Source organism: Anser brachyrhynchus, assembly GCF_964034855.1.
Source record: "Anser brachyrhynchus genome assembly, chromosome: 2".
In the NCBI taxonomy this organism is placed as follows: domain Eukaryota; kingdom Metazoa; phylum Chordata; class Aves; order Anseriformes; family Anatidae; genus Anser; species Anser brachyrhynchus.
The window spans coordinates 70,644,263-70,666,090 of NC_137695.1; the positions used below are offsets into that span (position 1 = coordinate 70,644,263).

Sequence of the window (21,828 nt, forward strand, 5' to 3'; positions counted from 1 at the left end):
CCGTAGGGCGCTCACAGGGCGCGGCGCGGCGCACTACACCCGCCACTCCCCGCTCTCCCGCCCTCCGCCCCGCAACACATGGGCCACGCGCGCTAATTGCCGCGCATGCGCGCCGAGCACCGCCGCCCCTAAAGTAGCGCTAGCCGCCTCCCCCGGGGGAGCGACAAAAATCCCGGGCAGGCGGAAGGGGCAGAGCCGCGCACGCGCGGGGGCGGCGGGGCGACGTGTGCTAAGCCCGCGTGACCTCCCCGCTCCTCCCCGGCAGCGCCACGTCCGCTGCGGCGCGGGGCGGGGCCGGATGGCGGAGGCCGCCATTTAGAGGGGAGGCGGGCGGGAGGCAGGCAGGCAGGCACGGAGGGTGTGTGCGTGCAAGGCGCTGCGCCGCAGCCAGCCGCTACCATGGGCAGCGCGATGCGGCGGCTGCTGCTGCTGCTTCTCCTCGTCCTGCCCGCCGCCGTGCCGCCCGCCGGCGTCCGCGCAGGTAGGGGGGGCTCGGCTGGGGCGGGCAGGGGGCGATTTGTTGGTGCGGGGGTTCGCCGGCGGCCCCCGGCTGCTGTAGGGATTGGGGAAAAGGGAGGAGGGCAGCCGCCTCGCCTCGCGTTTCCGGAGGGCTGTGTGTCAGGCCTCCCCGCAGGGGGAAGCTTTCCTGTCCTGCTCTTGCCACATCATCAGTTTGTCTTTTCATCCCTTTGAAAAAAAATCCTAAATTAGGGGTTGGGAGGATGTGGTAGTACAGCTGCTTGGTGAAGGATATCTGTAACAGCCATAGCCTAATCAGCTGCAAGGGTTTCAGTTAAAAATTTGTTATTTGCGAATTTACGCTCTCTAAAACTTCATACAAAATCACTGCAGTTATATATTGCATGTGATTGAGCAAAAGTCTTTCAGTATGTCTTATAAAGACACTTAAGTGGGGGGTTTCTATTTGCACTTCCTAGCTCAGAGTGACAAGTCTCAAGTCCTTGGGCACACTTGTTCTGTTCAAGGATTTTTATTCCATGTGAATGCTTCTAAATATTTGTTTAACTTGTGTACTCAACTGGCTCTTTTAGGCTTGTGCAATTCAGTCATCCATTCATCCTTGTTCTTTGAATTTTTTGGGAAATGCTAGCTTGCTAGCTTCATCAAACAAAACCTATAGTCATGTGTGTATTTGTGAAAAATTCTTAGTCTAGCCTGCATGTGCTCTAAATACAAACAGTGTGAACTCTGTCCTGTGGCCACTCTTTCATTAATCCTCTGTGCCTGGTGTTTGAATGTATGAGACTCAGTGCCATGAAAGTAGAGAAGGAGTGAACTCTCTGACTACTCATCTTGGAGCATTGCTCTGAAGCTTGCTGGTTTTAGAAGGAAAAAAACCTCCCCAAATTAGTTTAGTCATAATAGGAACTTTAACTTTCACATTCATAATAACAAAAAATAAAATACCTTAATAATTTAAGGTAAACTGGTTGTTTTTGCTGTGCAAATGCTGAAATTTTGGTTATCCAGATGTAAAGCTTTCCATTTTGAACTTGCTGATATATAAATGAGCAGTTCAAAGTAATTAGAGAATGAAAGGCTGAATGGTCAACATGTTCAATCATTTGTGAGTTTATTTGCAGCTGAAGCTTCAAAAGAGTTTGTCAAAACTTTAGGAAGTCAAGCAGTTTGAAAATCATACTGCATTGTCAGTTTTCTGTTGGTTAATGAGGTACTGAAAAGCCTTTGCATCTTGTTTCTGTAGGTTCAGGTTTACTAGTTGCAGCTCAAGATGCTACAGAAGATGAGGAAGCTGTGGAAGATACTGTAGTTGAAGATGAAGATGATGAAGCTGAAGTTGAAGAAGATGAGCCTACAGACTTGGTAACTGTACATGAATGTTATAAGTAGGAATTGGAATAAAAGTGCTTGAAGCTATGTAGTTATATTTGAAAGTGTTTGGTAGCATTGATATTTCTAACAGGTTATCCTAAAGTCTCAAATTAAATTTGACCTGCTTGAAGTTTCAAAAGGATTTCTTTTCCTGAATTACCAGCTCAAGGAAGCACATGGGGACTGCTAGGTTTCTAGAAACTACCAGAACTGCATTTGATGAAAACACCAAGTAAGATAATGAAATTCTCATAAAAGCATCTTGCAGTTCTACAGCTCAATCTGCATCTTGCTAAGCTCAGAAGGGTATCAGGGTATAGGACTACTTCATTCTGGCTTTCTTGGTGTTGATTTTTGAGAGGCCACAGAGTCTTTGTAGTGTACATCTGTCCTGTGCTTCTTAGTTAAGTTTTATATTAATACTGAAAACTCTGCTTTGCAGTCAGTTTTCACTTTATGCACTTCTAGGTTCTGAGGCTTGCTGTAGGGTACGTGTTACAGCAGTGGCCACACTGCTTTGGGTTACTTGCTTCAGCTTGTGTTCTGCTTGTAGCAGTACAGCGCTAGTACAGTTCACTAGGCTCATACTATACTTGAGTTGATAAAAACTTCTCAAATTTCTGACGTAAAATAAGAAAGTTTGGGGCATAGAACAGAATCATTAAGGTTGGAAAAGACCTCCAAGATCATCTGGTCCATCTGTCACCCTACCACCAATGTCACCATGTCTCTAAGCACCAACTCCCACCGTTGCTTGAACACCCTCAGGGATAGTGATGCCATCACCTCCCTGGGCAACCTGTTCCAATGCCTGACTACTCCTTCTGAGAAGAAATGTCTCCTAACTTCCAATCTAAACCTCCCCTGGTGCAACTTGAGGCCATTCCCTCTAGTCCTATCACTAGTTACCTGTGAGAAGAGGCTGACCCTCAGCTCCCCACAACTTCCTTTCAGGTAGTTGCAGAGAGCAATAAGGTCTTCCCTGAGCCTCCTCCATACTAAAGATGTAATTAGGATGAGAAGGCTTGCGTAGTATGAAAGACCTGGTACACTGATCTGTGATTCTATGAGATTTTAGTTGATGTTGTTAAGTTGGTGAGCTTGTGGTTGTCCAAGTTTGCTAAACGGTAGATGATGTGCTAGGTATTCAGTGCTGATAGTATTTAACCTTTCAAATGTAACTTTAATAGATAGTGTATGACTAAGCAAGATTACAAAACAGTATACTTCTTAGGTAATGTGTTATATGTCACTAAAATAGAGTTTTACATTTAGAGTTGACTTCAAGATGCTACGCCCAGTTCTGGTTCATGGCTTCCCTACCAAATGGCATGTGTACAGCTGATCTAGTAGGCTGTATGCTGCTTCAGAGAGTCTGCTTTGAGCAGCAAAATCAAACGATAGAACTAACTGTAAACCAGTTGGTTCAGCAGACAGTGCAAGTTGGGGACAGCCTTGTTTTCATTTGGTGGAGGCAGTACTGATCCCTTGATCGCTACCTTGATAATTTTTGAAAATAAGATGTTAAAGATTGTAATTGCCAAACTAAAAAGTGAATCACCACAAAGGTGAGCTTGAATGAGTGAATTTGTATAATCATTTTGTTCCAAAAATGTAACTGTTTCCATGCAAACATAATGCTTCTCGAAACTGAATAAAAGCTTCTATAAGCACTCTATTGAAACAACTCTCATTTGCCTTGTGGTTGTCCGTTATTTTGGAGGTACTTGTCTTCTGAGTAGAAATAGCTTAGATGTGATTATTTCATACTTGGCTTCTGTTTAGGGTCAGATGGAAAAGAACAGAATCTTTGCTGTTGCTTTCTGATCCAAAACCTTTCAATACAGCCAAATTGAGCTGAGTTTAGTTACTGTGTCAGATGTAACAACTAGAAGGATAAATGCTGAAAATGATGTTAATGTAGAGGGAGAACACTATGCTACCTCTGCAATGGCGGGAGTTGGTACTAATGCTTGTCATATATGTTGACACACTGATAACTGTTGCATAGGATTCTCATAAAACAAGCATGGTCTTTGCTTCACTGTTCATTATAGGATTTTTTAAAAAGTCTCTTGTCTTAGACAGAAGAAAAAGAGGAAGAAGACTTGTCAGGAGAACCTAAAGCCTCACCTAGTGCTGATACAACCATATTATTTGTGAAAGGTGAAGGTAAGAGTCCTGTGCTGATCTACCATCGTTCTTACTGTTGCTCAGAGTATAGCAATGTGCATGTTAAAACAGTGAGGCTTTTAGAAAAAACATTGGGTCTGTTCTAGAGACTCCATTTAGAAACAGGGGCTAGGTGTGCTGTACGAAGTTTCTAACAGTTAACTACTTCTGTTTTAGATTTTCCAGCAAACAACATTGTAAAATTCTTGGTAGGCTTCACCAATAAAGGTACAGAAGACTTCATTGTCGAGTCTCTTGATGCTTCTTTCCGGTACCCTCAAGACTACCAGTTTTATATCCAGAACTTCACAGCTCTCCCTCTGAATACAGTAGTTCCACCACAGAGACAAGCCACGTTTGAGTACTCTTTCATCCCTGCTGAGCCTATGGGTGGCCGTCCTTTTGGACTAGTTATCAATCTCAACTACAGAGATGTAAACGTAAGTCTGATGTTGTAATTCATTTCAATCTCTCATTCCTGTGGAAATGTCAGGAAGGAACTGCTTAGTCCAGTTACTATCTCTTCAGACACTGCCTCTGAGATCTTTAAGCAAATCACTATATGCATAAGCACAGTAAGAGATTGCCTGCATGTTTCACAATTGTCCCTTGTGTACATTACACTTGGAGTTTATATTAGCAATGGAATCTGTAATGTCACTGAATTGAGTAGTAGTAGCATATACTAACTTGAAAAAAACCTTCCAGAAAACTTCTTAATTTCACTGTATTTGGTTTGGGCTTTAACAAACTTAACAGCCTGAATCCAATCTGTAAACTTGATATTGTGAGCAAATAATTGAAATGTTTTCAACCTGGGAGAAGACTTTATCCAAAACCATAAATGGGGACTAAAGTAGGGGACTTCTTCCTTTTAGTGCAGGCTGAAGGTTTCTGTGCCTTTGAAGGTTTCTGTGCCTTCAGTGTTGTAATTTTGTTAATAAGATCCTTTCATATGTAGTACTTCATGTCACAGGAAATAACATCTTCAAGGCTAGATATGACTTTCCTGCTAATATCTAAATTTTTATTTGTACTTGCACCAGAAAACTTGCAGTTTTATATGCTGAGTTAAAGTTGCATTACTTATAAATCAAGCCTTTTCTATGCAGAATTTACTTAAAATATTTTGTGGGAACTTTGTTATAGGGCAATGTGTTTCAAGATGCTGTCTTCAATCAGACGGTTACAATTATTGAAAAAGAAGATGGACTGGATGGAGAAACGTAAGGAAGCTGGAGATTCAAGTTTAGTTGGTGCACTGGTAGAATGGGTTATTAATGGGGGCCAATGAGAATAGTTTTTGTACCTTTTGTTTTATTGAGTTTTAGGTCTTGTCTTTTGATGATGGTGTAGAAGGCATTGACTTCTGCAGCATTGGTAGACTGAAAATGAGAGCTCTCCTCCAAATTAAGATCTTCATTAACACTAGGGATCTTCAGGGTTATGTCAGTAAACAGCTTATGCAGCTGTTTTGCTCAGAGGATTTAGCCTGGAATAGGACCTGCTGTTGTATAGGCATGTAGCAGTTCAAAGCTGTTAAGCTTTTCTTATACTACTGTGCCTTTTTTCTCTGAGTTAAAGATGCAGCAGGACCGTAGTACTGGGCTGTGGGTCTTACTGTGTAGACTAGAATAACTTCCTTCTGCAGCATTCAATATAATCTAAGGTAATGTAAAGTGAAAGATGTCTAGAGTATGAAATAGAGGAACTCATGCTCATTCTTTGTTGCACTTCCCCTGTTGGTAGGAGACTTCTTTCAGGAGTGCTTTAAGGACAAATTAGACCTGACACCTTATATGTTGCAAGCATATGGTGTGCCAATATGCTCTTAGAATATTCTAAAAGAAGTGGAACTTCAAAAGAACCCGTGAGTCTTTTAAAAAAAAAAGTCTTTGGAAATCCTTGAAGGCAATACTGAATACTTGGGTATTCCTGCCACAGGTAGAAACTGCCTGCTAAGCAAGCTTCCTTTTCTAAAAAAAAAGTTCGACCTGAAAAAGTAGATACTGTAGGAATTTATATTTGCAAAGAGAATAGCATCAGAGAATAAGTAATTGGTAATGTGAAAACATGCAAGACTTTGGTAAAAGAGCATGTGAATTCAAATTATTAGTCAGGACCAGTTTGAGTTGGTGTTCTGTGAATGGGTAATTACTATAAAACAGATGTTCAGTTAAGGCTCTCCTGCAGAACTCTAACTTTTTTGTTAAAAATCTGAGTTATATGATCTATTCAATGTTAAACTCTATCTCTAAAGTCTTGCGTGCTCCCCAAAATAACTTTAGGTTGTTTACCTCCTGCTAAGATATCAACAGGAATTTTAGGTGGAATTGTTCAAAACAAAATGCATAGATTGAAAACCCATTTAAAAATGATCTGTAGTGTTGATAGAATTTAACAGTGGAACACAAAGTAAGATAGTCTAAGGAAGGCATCTCAGAGCTCCGTAAATAAATGAGTATACTAATGGTACTTGTAGTAATAAGTGCATAAGATGCTTTTAAGGCATTTGTAAGTGGTTAAAGCAATTAAAAACAAATCCTGTGGCCCAGCATCCTGAAACATGGTGTTTGAAAAGGATCCTTGCAGGTACTAGGTTTCAGTAATTACTTCATTTCCCAACCTGTATGGGATTGTGATCAATGGAATATTTGAACAGTTAAACTCAGGGTGGTTAGTTTAAAGTGACTGAAATCAGTCAGAATAATTACTTAATACTTGTTAGCACTTAAATTTCAGATTTGATTTTTTCCCCCACACCTACAAAAGGGCTTGGAAAAGATCAAGCTGGCTGGGGCCAAAGTAAGGTTTTAATTTCTATGCTGCTTCAAATTTCCTTAAACACTTAAGATTTTAGTTAATGGTTTCTTAATTTTTTTAAAGGATTTTCATGTACATGTTCCTTGCTGGACTTGGTCTACTTGTTATCGTTGGCCTACATCAGTTACTAGAATCTAGGAAGGTGAGTAATGTATTTTGTCTGTGTAGTTAGTAACGAACCCCTTACTGGTATGGGGGTGAGGGGGAAAGCGATTCAGTAATCACTGCACACTGCAAGTGGTACCAGTAGAGCTTCAGAAGATGTACTTTCAGAACTAAGACTATGAAGGTTACTGTGGAAAACTAGAGATGTCAAAAAATCAACGCTGGAGACACTTAAGTTGATTGCCTAATGTTCTCTGCGTCTGTTCTTTACCACAACACTGGAATGGTTGAATTGGAAGCTTTGATATGTTCCAGTCTCTGGATGTGTGCAGCTACTGATTCAAAACTTGCTGGACAAATTTCCCCATGCTGTCTGTTTGTATCTATTATGTTAGATTAGATGTAACTTTGAAAACAGCTGTCCAGCTGTTCTAAATTTTTAGTTCTAAATAGTAATTCCATCCCTTTGCCCATGGGAAACTTTTTTTTCAAATTCTATTTTTGCAAGGTTGCATAAGAGTATTGTGCTAATCTGGGGAAGTGTAATGAAACCAGTCATCTAGTTTGGGTTATTGTCAGCCATTTTTTTGCAGCAGGTGTAGTGAACTTGCGAAGGTGTGCATGAAATCTTGCTATCTGTGTGAAATAAGTATTGCAAGGCCTTACAAGTATTAACGCTTAGCCTAGGTGAATAACTGCTAATGGGTAAAGACAGCTGAAGAGAAGTTACAAAGACAGCTTCATGTATTGGCTGCTTCTTACATTGGCTTAACCTTAGGTTTGTCTCCTAGTGAAATAATTGCAATTTATTAAAGTATTATTGGTTATTTCTAATATTTATGCTATCAGAACTTTATGTGGAAGACAAATTTTTTCTTGAATTTTCAGAGGAAAAGACCAGTACAGAAAGTAGAGATGGGAACATCAAATCAGAATGATGTTGATATGAGCTGGATTCCCCAAGAAACTTTAAATCAAATAAGTAAGTAGTCTGTGTGCCACAAACTGGAGTAGAACTAACCTTAGTTAATCAAATAGTAGTAACTGAACAAGTAGCTAGTACCAGTTTCCCAGAACAGCATACATCTGTTCTAGGGAGTAAAAAACTGTCTAAAGCACTGGCCTTAACGATTAGATTATCAGCCTGTTCCTGTGTAGAACAAACTTGTTGATACAGTAATGGCTATCAATGACTTTTATGCTTTGTTCTGTAGACTTTTTAACAGTATAAAATCTCTACCCAAAACCTGCCTCATAAAGGAGGCTTAAAAAGTTATCTAAAAGTTCCTGCAAGTTGGTTGGAAGTCTACCTTCAGACAAATAAGCATTAAGAGTGTTTTAACCAAAGACACATTAAGACCTGAAATTAATGTTCTTCACAAGTACAAAATGACTAAATCCTTGGTGTGAAATGCCAACAGTAAACCTAATCTGGCTTCTTTAGAATGTATGTTTGGATATTTCTAACTTCTCTTGCTGTTTCTTCTGTTTTTGCTTTCCTGTGACTTCAGTGCAAAGTAGAAGAGGTGAGGCAAACTCTGGTGATTTAAAGTGGAAGTTCTTAATGTACTATCCATGTGATAATCGGGCATGGATAGAAATGTCTTCCTGCATGCAGTGATTGGTGATATGAGTAGTAAAAGATTACAGAGCAGATGCATACAACCATCCAGACAGGAAAAAATGTATATGTGTACATAAAATACTTTAACCAAAATACTACAAACATATTTATATCTAGTTTATTATTAAAATATTGCTAAAGTATTGTGGTCTCTACCAGTTCCCAGAACCCTTTATCTAAAATGCTGTGCACTACCTTAGTATAGTGTCAAGCTGTTGTTGAAGTCGTGGAGGACTGATTGGTCACAACTGATGGTTGAGTGTATCTTGTTTCAGTGAGAAACAAACATCAACTTGGGGTATAATAGTTAAATGGAGTTATCTTCCTTATCCCAGATGAACTCTTATCACTAATAGCATTGGCTGTCTGAGGTGATTTGTCCTCACTTGAAACAAAGTGCATACTAGAACTTTTACTTGAAAAAGACTCCCTATTTTGATGAAATGAGCAATCTTAGTCTGACAGCTGTATGCAGCCTAGAAGACCTGGAGGCTCTAGATCTGACACAAAGTTGTGCCAGGAGTTGATGACTTAAGTATAGCTGAAGGGGAAAGGAATCAAAAGTTACTACAAAGGTATGAGGGCTTGTTTCACATCTGAAAGTGACAGCTTTCCTGTACTGTATTCTTGGAATATGCAGTGGAATGGTAGTATGAAAGCCTAGACAAAGTTTGAAAGGCCTCAGTCTAGTAAGACAGACTGAAGCACTGAATGATAAACTGTTTTGAAGAGCAAGGTGACTTTCAAAGGTTTCAAATCCAGCCAGTGTTGTTCTGTCCTTGTCCCCCTGCTCTTCAAGGTAAATTAGGTATTCATCTCTTAAAGGTCAGTTTTTTCTAGCCTTCAGGTATTAAGTTTTTCTTAATTGTGGTATTCTTTAGTTCTTGGTTAGGTTTCATTGGAACTCTACACTAGAATTCTTTGAGATATCTGGCCTTCAAGATGCTCAGAGGTTCTTTCCTGTTTTGTTTATGATACTTCAAACTGTACCAACTGAACAGCCATCATGCCTTTAAGAGCATTGTTTGCCCATACTCTAAACAGTCAGACTGGAAGTTGATCAGTTTAAGAACTTGCATTTGTAAGCAGACACCTAGCAATCACCTCAGTGCTTTTTTCTTCATACAAAGTATTGTAGCTGCTCTATAACACTATAATGATTAAAGATGCTGCCTACGTAAGAACCATCACTGTGAAAGGACAATTATAGACCTGTCATAGATCAAAATGTAAGAACAGGCTTCTGGCATCCAGTGATAATACAGCTAAAGCTGGATGGCTTCCCCATGTGGGGTTATTTGCTTACGAAGTGATAACTTCATAATCAAGTGTGGATTCCTGGATAAGGGTGTTCTCTTCTGGACTGAAACACTTCTGCTGTTAAGCTGTATGAATTTGGGAATATTTCTTGTAAGACAAAGCTGTCTAAAAGAGGGTCAATCATTCTTCAGGCAGGTAAACTAAAACCAGTAATGATAAATCATTCATTAACTCTCTGGAAGGATATCTGAGCATGAAAGTTTTCTAAACAGCAGAGCATGTGGCTTCATCAGGAGATGCTGTAGATTTTTGTTGTCCATTTCAGTAACTGGCAACTTGAATGGCCCTTACCTTAGAATTGCGTGTTACAGAACAGAAACGTTATTTCTTTTAGTCTGTTCAGAATGCTAATGGTTTAAAACAAGAAACCATTAATGAGATGTTTGAAGTGGTTTCTCTAGTGATGCATTGCATTAGAAGGGCAGTGTGGCTTGTGTTTGGGAGGGAGAAAAATGTATTCTTATATAAGAACTAATATGAAATAGCTGTAGCAATTAACGCAGTTATCTCTTTTTCTTCTAGATAAAGCTTCACCAAGGAGGTTGCCCCGCAAGAGGGCACAAAAGAGATCAGTAGGCTCTGATGAGTAAATGTTAACTAGTACAACAGTTGAACGTTTACTAATCCTGCCTGTTTGGGATTTTTGGATTGGAGTAGTGCAAAGAATCCATATCACCATAAGGAAAATACTGCTAAACATTTGGACTGAACAGATTAACTGAATGGTGTTTATTACTGAAAATGCACTTCTCTTTTTTGTTAAATAATTGTTGGGGTGGGTGGGGGAAGCCATTAAGATTTGTGCCTGCGTGTGTAAGCAGTTGGTCTTAACAGAATCATGTTACCTGAAATGTGCCTTTAGAATCCTTTTTAATGCTGGTTTGTCACCTGTATACTTCAAAGGGTTTTTCCCCTCCCCCTAATCAGAATGTCTCATGACTTAATATGTCTTGATTGTATCTTGTCTGTATCAGAATCTGTATGCATTTTTCTTTCCAGTAAGTAACTTTTATTCTCTGCAGCGCACATACACTGAAGTTTACGTGCACAGTCCTATCTCAGCAGTGAGGCACTCATCGTCTGGATTTCTGCATTTGTTTAGCATTCTAAAGGCACAATTGGGTATAGCTGCTTGTAGTGGTAGATATCTTGCTGCTGTTTTGATCTGGGCATGCAGTGACCTAAAAACAAACTTACCTGCATAAATGTTAAGAGGACTCTTACACAGCAGCAGAACTTGTGAAGCATGGAATTTGTGTGCTGAATTGGTATTACTACATAAATTTTTTTTATACCTGACTTGTTAAATGGTTAGTTATTGAGTTGTGCCAGCAGCTTAATTATTCTGACTATAGTGGTAGCTCTGCAGTGTTTACTCAAGAAATTGAGTAAGCCAGAACAACTTGTTCTTGGTTCTCCCAAGACTAGGTTGTTGTATGTATCAAAACACCCAGATTTCTCTCCAAGCTGTACCAAGGACTTCAACTTTATTCCATGCACAGGGAACTGACTTTGAAAAGCTGTTGGCTTCAAGTAATCTTTTTAAATGGCATACTATTTAATTTACCCTTTACAGTTCTTAAATCTCAAACTTCTTTCCAGCTGTCAGTGGCTTGGTCTGAGTTACGTTCATCACCCTGGCTTTCCCACTATAACACAGATGCATTTCCATTGACTGTTACCTCAGTACTACAACAGAAAAGCTGTATGTGATCAAATTATTTTGTCAGCTACAGTTCACAGAATTACTAGGAGCAGATGTTGATCTGCATACACTGCATTCAGGAATTCACTGTTGGGGGCCTGGGGGCGGGGGGAAACAGATAATACAGCATCCGTTCACTGCCACTCAGGCACTTGAGAAGGCTTGAACTGTTTCTTTCTGTCTGAGGGTTATCTTTGAGAGCTTGTTCAGTTCAGGAAAAGGCATTGATGTGAAACCTGTGTTTTTTTTTCTCCCCCCTCTTCCTGATCCCCACATGTGAAAGAGCTCTCTTTGATCTGTACTTGTTCTGCAGGGACTGAACTTCTGACTCAATGAGTTGAGCAATGCTTAGGTCTCATCTGAAACTACTGGCAGTATCTTACTATACACTGCCAGAATTAGCTGTAAAGATGTTCTTGACTTATCTTGGTGTGGAAAATAGAATGGGAAGAACAACTTCTCAGTGATGCTTTGTTCAACTTCCAGATAATATGCTAGTCCAGGCAGAATATTTTTAACAGGGAAGATTGAATGATCATACAGATCACTTAACAAATTGTTGAACAACTTCAAAACAGGTGACTGCTCTTAAATCTACTGTGTACAGAAACTTTGCCTTTAATGATGACTCTGTAGTAGGTTTATGGGTCTACATTCAGTCTGCACTGATTCAGCAAAACTTCCATGTATTAAATGCTTTGTATGGTAAAGCCCCATAGAAGCTATTGGATTCAGCATTTCAGCTGAAATTAAGATGTTGTTTTCCCCACCTTCTGGTAGTAGGAAACCTTAAATTGTGTTAACTTTTCCCAAGATCTCAAGATGGTAAGCTGCCTCATTGAGGAGATGATAATGAGAGCTGCTCTAGATACAGTGGTGCTCTAGAAGAGGCAAAGCACTAGAACACTGGAACATTAACTTTCAATATCCTAGTGCTATTTCTTCAAGTATCAGTTTGTCCCTTACTCATACAGCAGGTTCCTCCTGTCAGGAGGACAAGCTTCATCTTGATTGCTCATGTACAAGTAGTTAAATGTAGGCCATAAAGCTGAATGGAACACTCAGCAAGAGCTGTACTTCTGCTTGTTTCAAAGCAGTTACACTGAATGCTTCCTTTATGTTGGAATGGATGCAGTTAAGCATCACTCCCTGTTTTTATTCCTGGTATGCATGGCACTAAAATTGTTGCAGTTGAAAGCTCTGAATTCAGGGAAGTAGTAGGAAAGTCAAATAATAATTTAGGTTGGTTGTCCTGTTCTTCAGTGTGCCTGATGTGCTAAGCAGCAGTTAAGTTTCCTCTTTCTTCTCCAACGGAAAGATAGTACCTACCTCATAGGAGTGACATAATGGCTGTTTCAGGTGTGTTTTGAAGCTACTTGAGACTAGCACAATACACTTCCATGAAGATAGTAAGATATTATACTGCTGTAGTGTGATGGTAACTACATGAATTCATGTTACATCAATTTAATCCCTTCACTGAAGAGTTTAGCAGCTTTGTATTAAAACTTAAAATACACAGAGGAAAATATGCAGAAGAGTTGCAAGCCCCTGACAGGGGAAGAGTAAAGCTAGAATGAGCAATCAATTTCTGCAAGCGCTTAAAGGTGGGATAAGTTCTCTCACACTTTTCCATTTAACTTTAAATTTTCCCAGGGATTTTTTTAGTCAAAGAAACGATATAGATTGTTCTTATACATACAATCGACAGTCAGAATTTAAGAATGACTGTTTTGGATAATTAAGTTCAGATGTACTGCAAGTGAAATGTTAATTTAAAAATTTACCTGCTGGTTTTCATTTATAAGTGAGATCAGATTGCGTGGAAAATGGCTGCAGGATTTTTTTGTAAAGTGAACTTGAAGTTTCCTTAGCATCATGTAGCTGCTTTTTTTTAAATAAAGCATGAGTATGGCATTAAAAAGCCTGAGTGGTACTCGGGTGCTCTTTTCCTTGATAAGCAACCTGTAGTAGCAGATACACAAAAAATGAAAATATGTTGGACTTCAAAAGCTGCTATTTTGCAAATGTGTTTGTAGTGGAAATAATAGCTAGGAAGTATTCTGTGATATTCTGGACAGTAGTTAAACACTAGGATTAAAAATCAAAAATCCTTAGAATAAGGGAGGACACTGGGAACATCATTTTTGAAACCTGATTTGTTAAAAACCAAGCCATAGTTATCCATTTCCAGATGGACTAACCTATAGGCAGTGAGAAAAAGATCTGTTGAGGTGCTTAAAGCCTGCTGAAACACAATGTGGTAACAAGGCTAAATTCCTGTAGCTTTAAGGTATGTGCTGTTGTCTGACTGAGAGAACACTATTCCAGGCAGTGATACCTGGAAGTATTGCTCAAAGTTCAGGTGCATGTACTGCATCTAAATAGAAGATAGGGTAAGACTTCTGGGGGGATTAACTCATAAAGCAAGGTAAGTTTAATCAATGTGATACTGTATTATATCTGTGTGGATGTAGATTTCACTAAGGCTATGGGGAAGAATTCACTATTGAAACCTGGTTTTGTAAAACCTGGTTTTGTTCTTTCTTAGCATTTAGTGCTAGTTGGAAATAATTGAGGGGATAATACCTTATGATAATCTTTCACCTTGCCTCAGTTCATCTCTGAACTATCCTAATTAAGTGGTTATGAAGTGGTAGATATTAATGCAGGTCACTATAGCAGAAGGCATTTATAAGTAATATAAAAATTGTGGAACTAGAGGAGAACAGCAGCATATCAATAATACTTAGGGGTAATCCATATAGTGAATTAAGGCAATAATAGGATACTTGTATTTAACCTTGTAGTTGACTGATTTAGTGCCAGGCCCTCTTGGTTTTGTTTTAATCAATGAAGACTAAGAAAAGCAGCAAGATGATTAAGCAATCTCATAACAAGCTTTTCTCTGCTGTGGTTTACTATATAGCTGAGATCTCCCTAGTCCCTACGGAGTAAGATGCTGGAAAGCACTGGCTTCTTAAAGAGTAGGTAGTTACAAGCTGATAGCTTTGCATTAAAATTGTCCTTTCAGCTTTTTTCTTTTAGCAATGTAGTCTCACTGGTTCAGTCACTTTCAGGGTATCTTTCAGGGTATATTTGCTGCTCTATTCTTTTGTGCTTAGGTATAAGTAATATTAGTGACATCTGTTTGATCCCTGCTTCCAGGATGCAGTGACTGGTTCCAAAATAGCATTTAGGCTCTCTTCCTACTCTGTTACTCACCTACTACTAGGTATGGCAGAAATGCCTTATTTTTCTTCAAAGATAAGGGCTGGAGACGAGTAATTTAGATTATGCTTGTCAGAAAAGGAATCCTGTGCAAGAACTTACTGGAGATGATGGTTTTTTAATAGCTTCTAGTTCAGATAGCCTGCTACCTCTATCCTGTACAAATGCCTCTAAATTATTTTTGTCAAAAACTACTTCACATATCAAATAAGTAGTTCCAACAAAGTTAAAGGAGGGTGAAAGTCCTACATTCGTGAGTTACATGTGGACAAATAAGGAAGAACTTGCATGTAGATACTTGAGCATATTTTTATATTCTGGCAATTAGAGAGAACTTTATTGATGCTGAAGTCTGAAAAGCTGTAAGTACAAAGTTTGCATTTGCATTTAAAAAAAAATCAGGGCTAGAGCCACCTGAGTCAGCCTGAGGTACTGCAGAAGTAGGGGTTAATGACAACACTTTGCATACTTCCTATCCTATGGTTTACTGGTGGTAAGTTGCCTGAGGTTTCCTGTTACTGAAATTACGTAAATTGGGCCTTTCAACTCCAAGTGAGCTGACTCTTCATATACAAATAGGTTCAAATTTTGTTTTCAAGGTATTTTTCCATTAAAGGTAAGTCAGAGGGTGTGGTCCTATTTATCCAAAACTCTGAAGCATATTTTCTGGCACAACCCTGGTTCCACAGCACTACAGAAACAAGCAATGCATAGGACTGAATTGGGATCATGCATGCTAGATCCCAACATCAACCAGCAAGTCCACCAGCAAGCTTCCAAGAGAAAGAATAAACTGCTTTGATGGCTTATTTAGGAGTCCATACAGAAAGGAGGAAAGTCTCAAAACAACCTAGTGCAGGCTTCCATTAGAAAGAAAAAGCTAGAATTTGAATAGCAATGTTGCTATTGTGCTGTGTTTCTGGGATTACAGCCGATGCCCCTGACTGACTGCAGCAGTAATACATACAGGCTGCTAGCAAGGATCTGTTGACAAACTGCAAAGAGAGACTACAACAGCACTTGTTCAGTAGAACACTAAAAGGAACCCTGGGAGGAGCTGCTCTCACTTAATTGTTGTTCAAATTAAGTGCCTTCATATTTAGAGAAAAGAGAAAGTTTTAGATCACAAAAACAAGAGGTATATTCACCAATAAACATTCATGCAATAAACACAGCACATGGCTTTGCACCCTTGTGCCAAAATCTGTTACTCATTAGGTGCACAAGTTGCTCGCTTCTCCAGATCCCTTCCTTTCTCTTACTTACAGCCCTGGCAAGCCTTTCTGACCAGCTCAGTGCAGAGCTGGGTTGCAGGTAGCTATGCACAAAGGCTGCTGTGGTTTCAGCTCTTCAAGATACTGACAGATAACAATCTAGGCTGGAGATCAAAAATCAGAACAGCTGTGTTGTGGTACAGACTTCTGATGGATTGTGATGTCTACACACACAGCTCAATACTTCGATTTTCTCTATCTGTGGAATATAACTGAGCTGTTATATGCAACCTTGAAGCCTGTAGTCATATAGTAAGGCTCCAGTCACAAGTATCTTGAAGGCAACAGATGAAATTGTGTTAAATATCCTGCCAGCAAAAATGGATTAACTGCCAAAGCAAGCAAAGGTGCAAGCACTGCATCCCACTCAGCAGTGCATGAGTTAGCACATGTCCCCCCATGTTCTGCCTCCTCCCCTAGGTGCTGTCTGGGAACTCTGTGCAAGTAGAACTACGCTTAGAGAGAGAGAGAGAGAGAAAAGTATTACATTCTTTTTTGTTTACAGCCAGGTAAACGCTTTTCTATTTCTAAGCACAGGTCGCATGTGGCAAAGCTTGACATTGAAACACTGGGGAAGGAGTGTTTATGGGTTAAAGCAAACCTATATCACAAAAGCCTATATCACAACTAGCGCTGCCCTCACCCTAAAATAAAACACAAGTATCTTAAGTGAAGATTTATTAAAAGTCAGATGTTACTTATTTAAAACAACAGCTAGATTTTGGTGCAAATGTAAGTAGTTGTCATTTCTCTGTACCATCAGGTAACAGAAGCTGGAAGGAAAGGTTAACACACGCCATACCAGCACAATCTCCTCATTTAGGCACTAGGCATTGCACAGCTGTAAGCTAGTGGGTTCCTGCAGTATTTTCTCTTGAGCACAGCAGAAGTTAGGATTAATACTGTAGCTAGCAGTATTTTACTAAAAATTGCTTTGATTCCAGCCTGTGCATACAGTGGCACACCTGTAGGTACTTTTCCCATTAAGAATTGCAGAAAGATTAAAAGGATTAGCTCACCTAAAGCTCCTTCTTCAGAGTACCCAGACCTTATCTTTTTAGGTGCAAGGTCCTTGGTGGTGGTGGGACATGAGAGCGCTCAGCTGCTTCATGAGCTGAGTCTGCACCAACAAGCACACAGGTTGCTTTTACCCAAAAGTAACTGAGCTTGCTCCTGTGCCTGTTCCTCAGGCTAGGGGAGGAGCTGCTAGGCCTGTGTATGCACACACATGCTTGCACAGGACCTTTTTTTTTTTATACCCACCACAAGCACACACATTTTGCTGTTCCTAATCATGCATTGTGATAGAGCTGCCGAGCATTCTGGCTAACATTTTGTCCTAACCGTTCCACATTTTTACTACTAGGATGGCCACAGTCCACATACTGTTACAGGCAAAGAATTACCCACTGAGAATCAGCCTGCAGCAGAGCTGGCCTTTACCACATTAACCTCTGGCTCTAAGATGGTGAAAATTGATTGGGTCTTCCCTGATAAGATGCCTTTTCTCCAGCAAGCTTCTTACTTACAGTGTAATACTAACTGATGTTTGTAAACTACTTTACAACCCTTTGTTGAAAGGCCCTGGAGAAGTTCAAATGATTTCACAAAAGTGCACTGCAAATGCCCATTGTACAGGGTTTCCTCATACATTACTGTCAGTTTTCCCTGCAAGACCAAGAGACAAATCTGGCAGGGGAGAAATAAACACAACAAAGGAGGAAGCTGTTTTCAGTTCCTACTAAGAAGACTGCTACAAGGCTTTCTACCACATTACACAGTGGCCTGGCCTCTCCTGGATGCTGTGCCATTGTTACTACACCATTTTGTAGGGCAATTATTGACATTTTCCTTTCCACCAATGTGAGAAGTGTTACGCTTAGGGTCAGGCTCTGTGAGCCAAGTCTTCCAACTTGCTAATATTTAAAATAGGAAATGCCCTTCAATATATTTTTTTAGGCAGAGAGGGGACTTGAGAAAGGACTGAAAATAGAAGGCAATACTAGAATCGTTGAAAAGCTTCAACAGTACTTCTCAACTCCATCTGTACTCAGTGTCAGCACCACGGGATGATTTTAGGTACGTGCTGAAATGAAGGCATCTTGGCCCCCTTCCTAGGCATATCCAAATGTTTTCATTTCCCTAGAAAATTCAAACCAACTTTCTCCTCTATTAGCCACCCCATCAACACTATCATGTACGTACACGGATTGTGCCACTTACCTGAGGTGGCAGGCAGCCCACGACAGCAAGGTAGACAGACGGCCCTGTAAGCACACAGGCTGTGCAGCCGCCTGCCATCATCCCATGGTCTTCACAACTGTCCTTGAGCAGGCCAACTTCTCCACCGCCCTTCTAGGGCTGCCTGCAGTTCCCCCAGCAGCAGGAGGCCTTGCTCCAAAGGGCATTGCCAAAGGCAAGCTGCTCGGCTCCTGGCTGATACCAGGCTCCTGGCTGATACCATGCTCCTGGAGCACCTTCTGCTGAAGCAGGCAAAAACTGTGAGCTGGGTTCCTTGGAGAAACTTATGCTGAGCATTGTGATTACAGACGCTAGACAGCAGCGAAGAGAAGATGGAGGAGCTCTGGGTGAGCATAAGGCCTTGTTTTGTAACCAGCAGGAAGCCCCTCAATTATGGCTGTAGAGCAAGTTCAGGGAAGGGTTGTCTTCATGGGTTTTCAGTGTTCCTGGGCTTCAGAAGCTGTAGAATTTTTTTGTGAAAATAAACTAATAAGAGCATGAGATGGAAACACAGCATAGAGTGTTCTCTGTGCTATTACAAGAAGAATCCAGTTAGTTTCTTTGGGGGAAAAGAAAAAAATCTTACTAGAAAAAGTTTCATAAAGGTCTTGTTATAATACAGAACACCTGCTACTGTTTCAACAGCAAGCACTACACCCACTCAACCACACGCAACCAACCCCCTCCTTTAAGTAGTGATCCACTGATGAGCCCTGGCAGCACCTGGGGATGCTCTTGCAGCCCTTGCACCTGGAAGAGTTGCATTTGGTGAGAGATCCTTAAAACATCGAATAATTCTCCAGAGTACTTTTTCTGCTGTGCTCCCCCTCAGTCCCTTAGTAAGTCCCAACCAAACTTGTGCACGTCAGGACAAATGAATCTGTAACTTCATAGGAACAAAGGCACGTGCCACCAGTGTCTGCTACCTATTCAAACATGTAGAAGAAACACCTCATGCTTGTGTGGTATGAATCCATCCTTTCAGGACTGGTGAGAGGGGTTTCAGTCATCTAGAATCACACTCCCAGTAACAATCTTCAGCTGAGGTGATTAGTGAGATAGCAGCTTGGCCATCTTGAGAAAGGCTCAGAGCTGCTGAGCACAAACTGGGACATCTGCAGGACATGCTTTAGGCTCTGGAGGAGGCTGCATTTAAAAAAAAAAAAAAAGAAAGAAAAAAAAAGGTTTATCGTCCTGCTAAATGTCTTTACTTCAAAGCCACAGGACCAGACTGTGACCGTATACACCATTAGCTCAGGAATCCCAGCTGTGCTCAACCTCCTGTTATTTTAGGGACGTTGCCACTTTCTGTAGTCCTGTGAGCCAACATGGCACTAATTGCCTGAGACTAGGGAAATACTGTCGTCTGCCAACAAATTCACAGATACCTGTTGTCACCAGTTTTGGGACAGCGACAATATTTTGCTTCCGGACATTTGTTTCCTGGCTCTCCTGCACGAGCACGAGGAGATGGAGCCAGAAGAGGGCTGCTGCACACTCGCTCCCTCTGTGGCGTGAGGCTGGAGGCCAGACCCAAAGCCAGGAACTCCAGAGCACTCCTGGGACCCAAAGTCCAGAGGTGACAGGAGTGCTACCGAATCTCAGTACACACACTGCAGCCAACAGATCATCTCCCCAGGCCAGGCACAGCACAGGGACTAGAGAGGGAAAGCACTTCGTGCAGCTCCTAGGCAGGAGAGCTGAAGTGACCAGCATCACTGACTGGATACACCAGATGCCCACAGATCCACGCTCCACACCATGAGAAAGCCATGGCACCCTCTTGGTGCCCGTTGCCACCAAGGCGGCCCGGCGGTGGCAGAGGCCTCAGCTCTACCCCAACCAAACCTTAACGCCCTGGGACGAGCACATGGACTCTGCACCCACAGCACCGTGGTGAGACAGGCCCACAACACACAGGCCACATGGTTGGGCCACACTCTCCATCCACGTCAGGAGTGAGCCTGCGGCTTCACCTTTAAAAAGCTGGGAAAGAAAAGCTTTAGGGAACAAAGCGGGGAAGGACCAAGTTGGATGAGAGACGTGGAGCCCCCCTCACCTCATCCCTGTTAACTCCACGCTTCAGGCCAGCTCTGGGTATTGCTACCACAGCAGCTGGTACAGGGAGGAGGAGAGGGAAATGCCAACAAGGAGCAAGGTTCAGCTGGCCAGCCCAGTGTTACCCTGCTGAACACACAGAACAGGGAAATTCCCCACCCAGGGACTGTCACAGTCACACAGGCCAGGTACAAAGTTAGTTAGAAGACAGCAAGGGGCTGGGCAGACAGCTAGCGCCCTTCCGTGGCCAACATCAAGCGCTTCCAAGCCATCTACTTCGTAAATCATTGCTCACAATCTCTTCCCAGCCATATAAGCTCATCCCACCAGTTTTTATTTTACACCTTCTGACACTTTTTGTACATGAGTTTTCCATCAGCCTCACAGGCTTGCAAGAGGAAGGGAGATGTCTCATGCCAATAGATGTCAGAGGGAAAATGAGATTTTCCGCAGTTCCCCCTCAGAAATCTTTTCAATCCCTTCAGCTCCCCCGAGGTAATTCAGAGTCCTGCCTCATCAGATTTCCTCGGTTTTAGGCAATGCTGACTGGTTTTACTGTAACCTCTCCCTGTTAAGCAGTGAGGAATTGGATCCTTACCAAAAAAAGCCATGTGGGGAGCCTTAACAGCTGCCATGATGGCACCAGAGGCTAGACGAAGGAAAGCAGAAGCAGGGCATGCAGTAGTCCATGGGTATGGCTCTCTGATTCTGAATTTGTTTCACTTCTCTACGAGAAAGACTCATCCCACCAAGACTTAGGATGCAGACGCTCAAATACTCTACGGTTCCCTGGCCTCCAGAACTGGATACACAACTCAGATGATTCTTCGGCTCACCATCCTGTGAAATGCATTTTATTTGTAAGAAAGCATATAAAATGCAACTAAGGCAGCTCCAACAAGACAAAACAAAGGATTTCTCTCTTTTGACACATGCTTGTGGCTTTCCAATACATCCTAAAGATTTCACAGCCATACGCTTTTACGCAAAAATAAAACAAGGATGGCAGAAAGCTCCTTCTTTTACACAGAAAACAACCGATACACTCTCCATCACCACACTGCGCCGAAAGGACACTCACTTGTGACCATGGGGTTATGGTTAACAATGAAAGGACATGCAGCTCTGAGCTAACACCTGTACAGGAAAATCAGCACCAATGTCATTTTCTTCTGCTTTCAGCTGCTATTTTAAGAAACTGCCACCAAAGAGGAGCACCATTTCAAAGGGTTTCAACTAACAGAGAACAAACGCACAAGGATTTTCAGAGCGTTACAGCTATCTCTGGTTCAAACTCTGTCCAAACGAAGGAAGAGAAACAGTACTACTAGTTATGCAGGACAGCTCTGGTTTGCATGCTGTCCTCTAACAGAAAAACTTGAAAGCAAGTTACAACAAACCCACAAGAAGAGCCACGTCCA

The 21,828-nt window shown here is 41.3% G+C and overlaps 1 protein-coding gene across 1 annotated transcript; it reads left to right on the forward strand.

Moving 5' to 3' along the window:
• The first annotated feature begins 266 nt into the window (after positions 1-266).
• Positions 267-11,197, forward strand: SSR1 (signal sequence receptor subunit 1). Its single transcript, XM_080579262.1, has 8 exons — positions 267-481; positions 1,727-1,845; positions 3,939-4,026; positions 4,204-4,466; positions 5,176-5,252; positions 6,913-6,991; positions 7,843-7,936; positions 10,421-11,197. The coding sequence occupies exons 1-8, from the start codon at positions 400-402 to the stop codon at positions 10,486-10,488; spliced, it is 870 nt and encodes a 289-aa protein (XP_080435388.1). The 5' UTR covers positions 267-399; the 3' UTR covers positions 10,489-11,197.
• Positions 11,198-21,828: the final 10,631 nt, after the last annotated feature.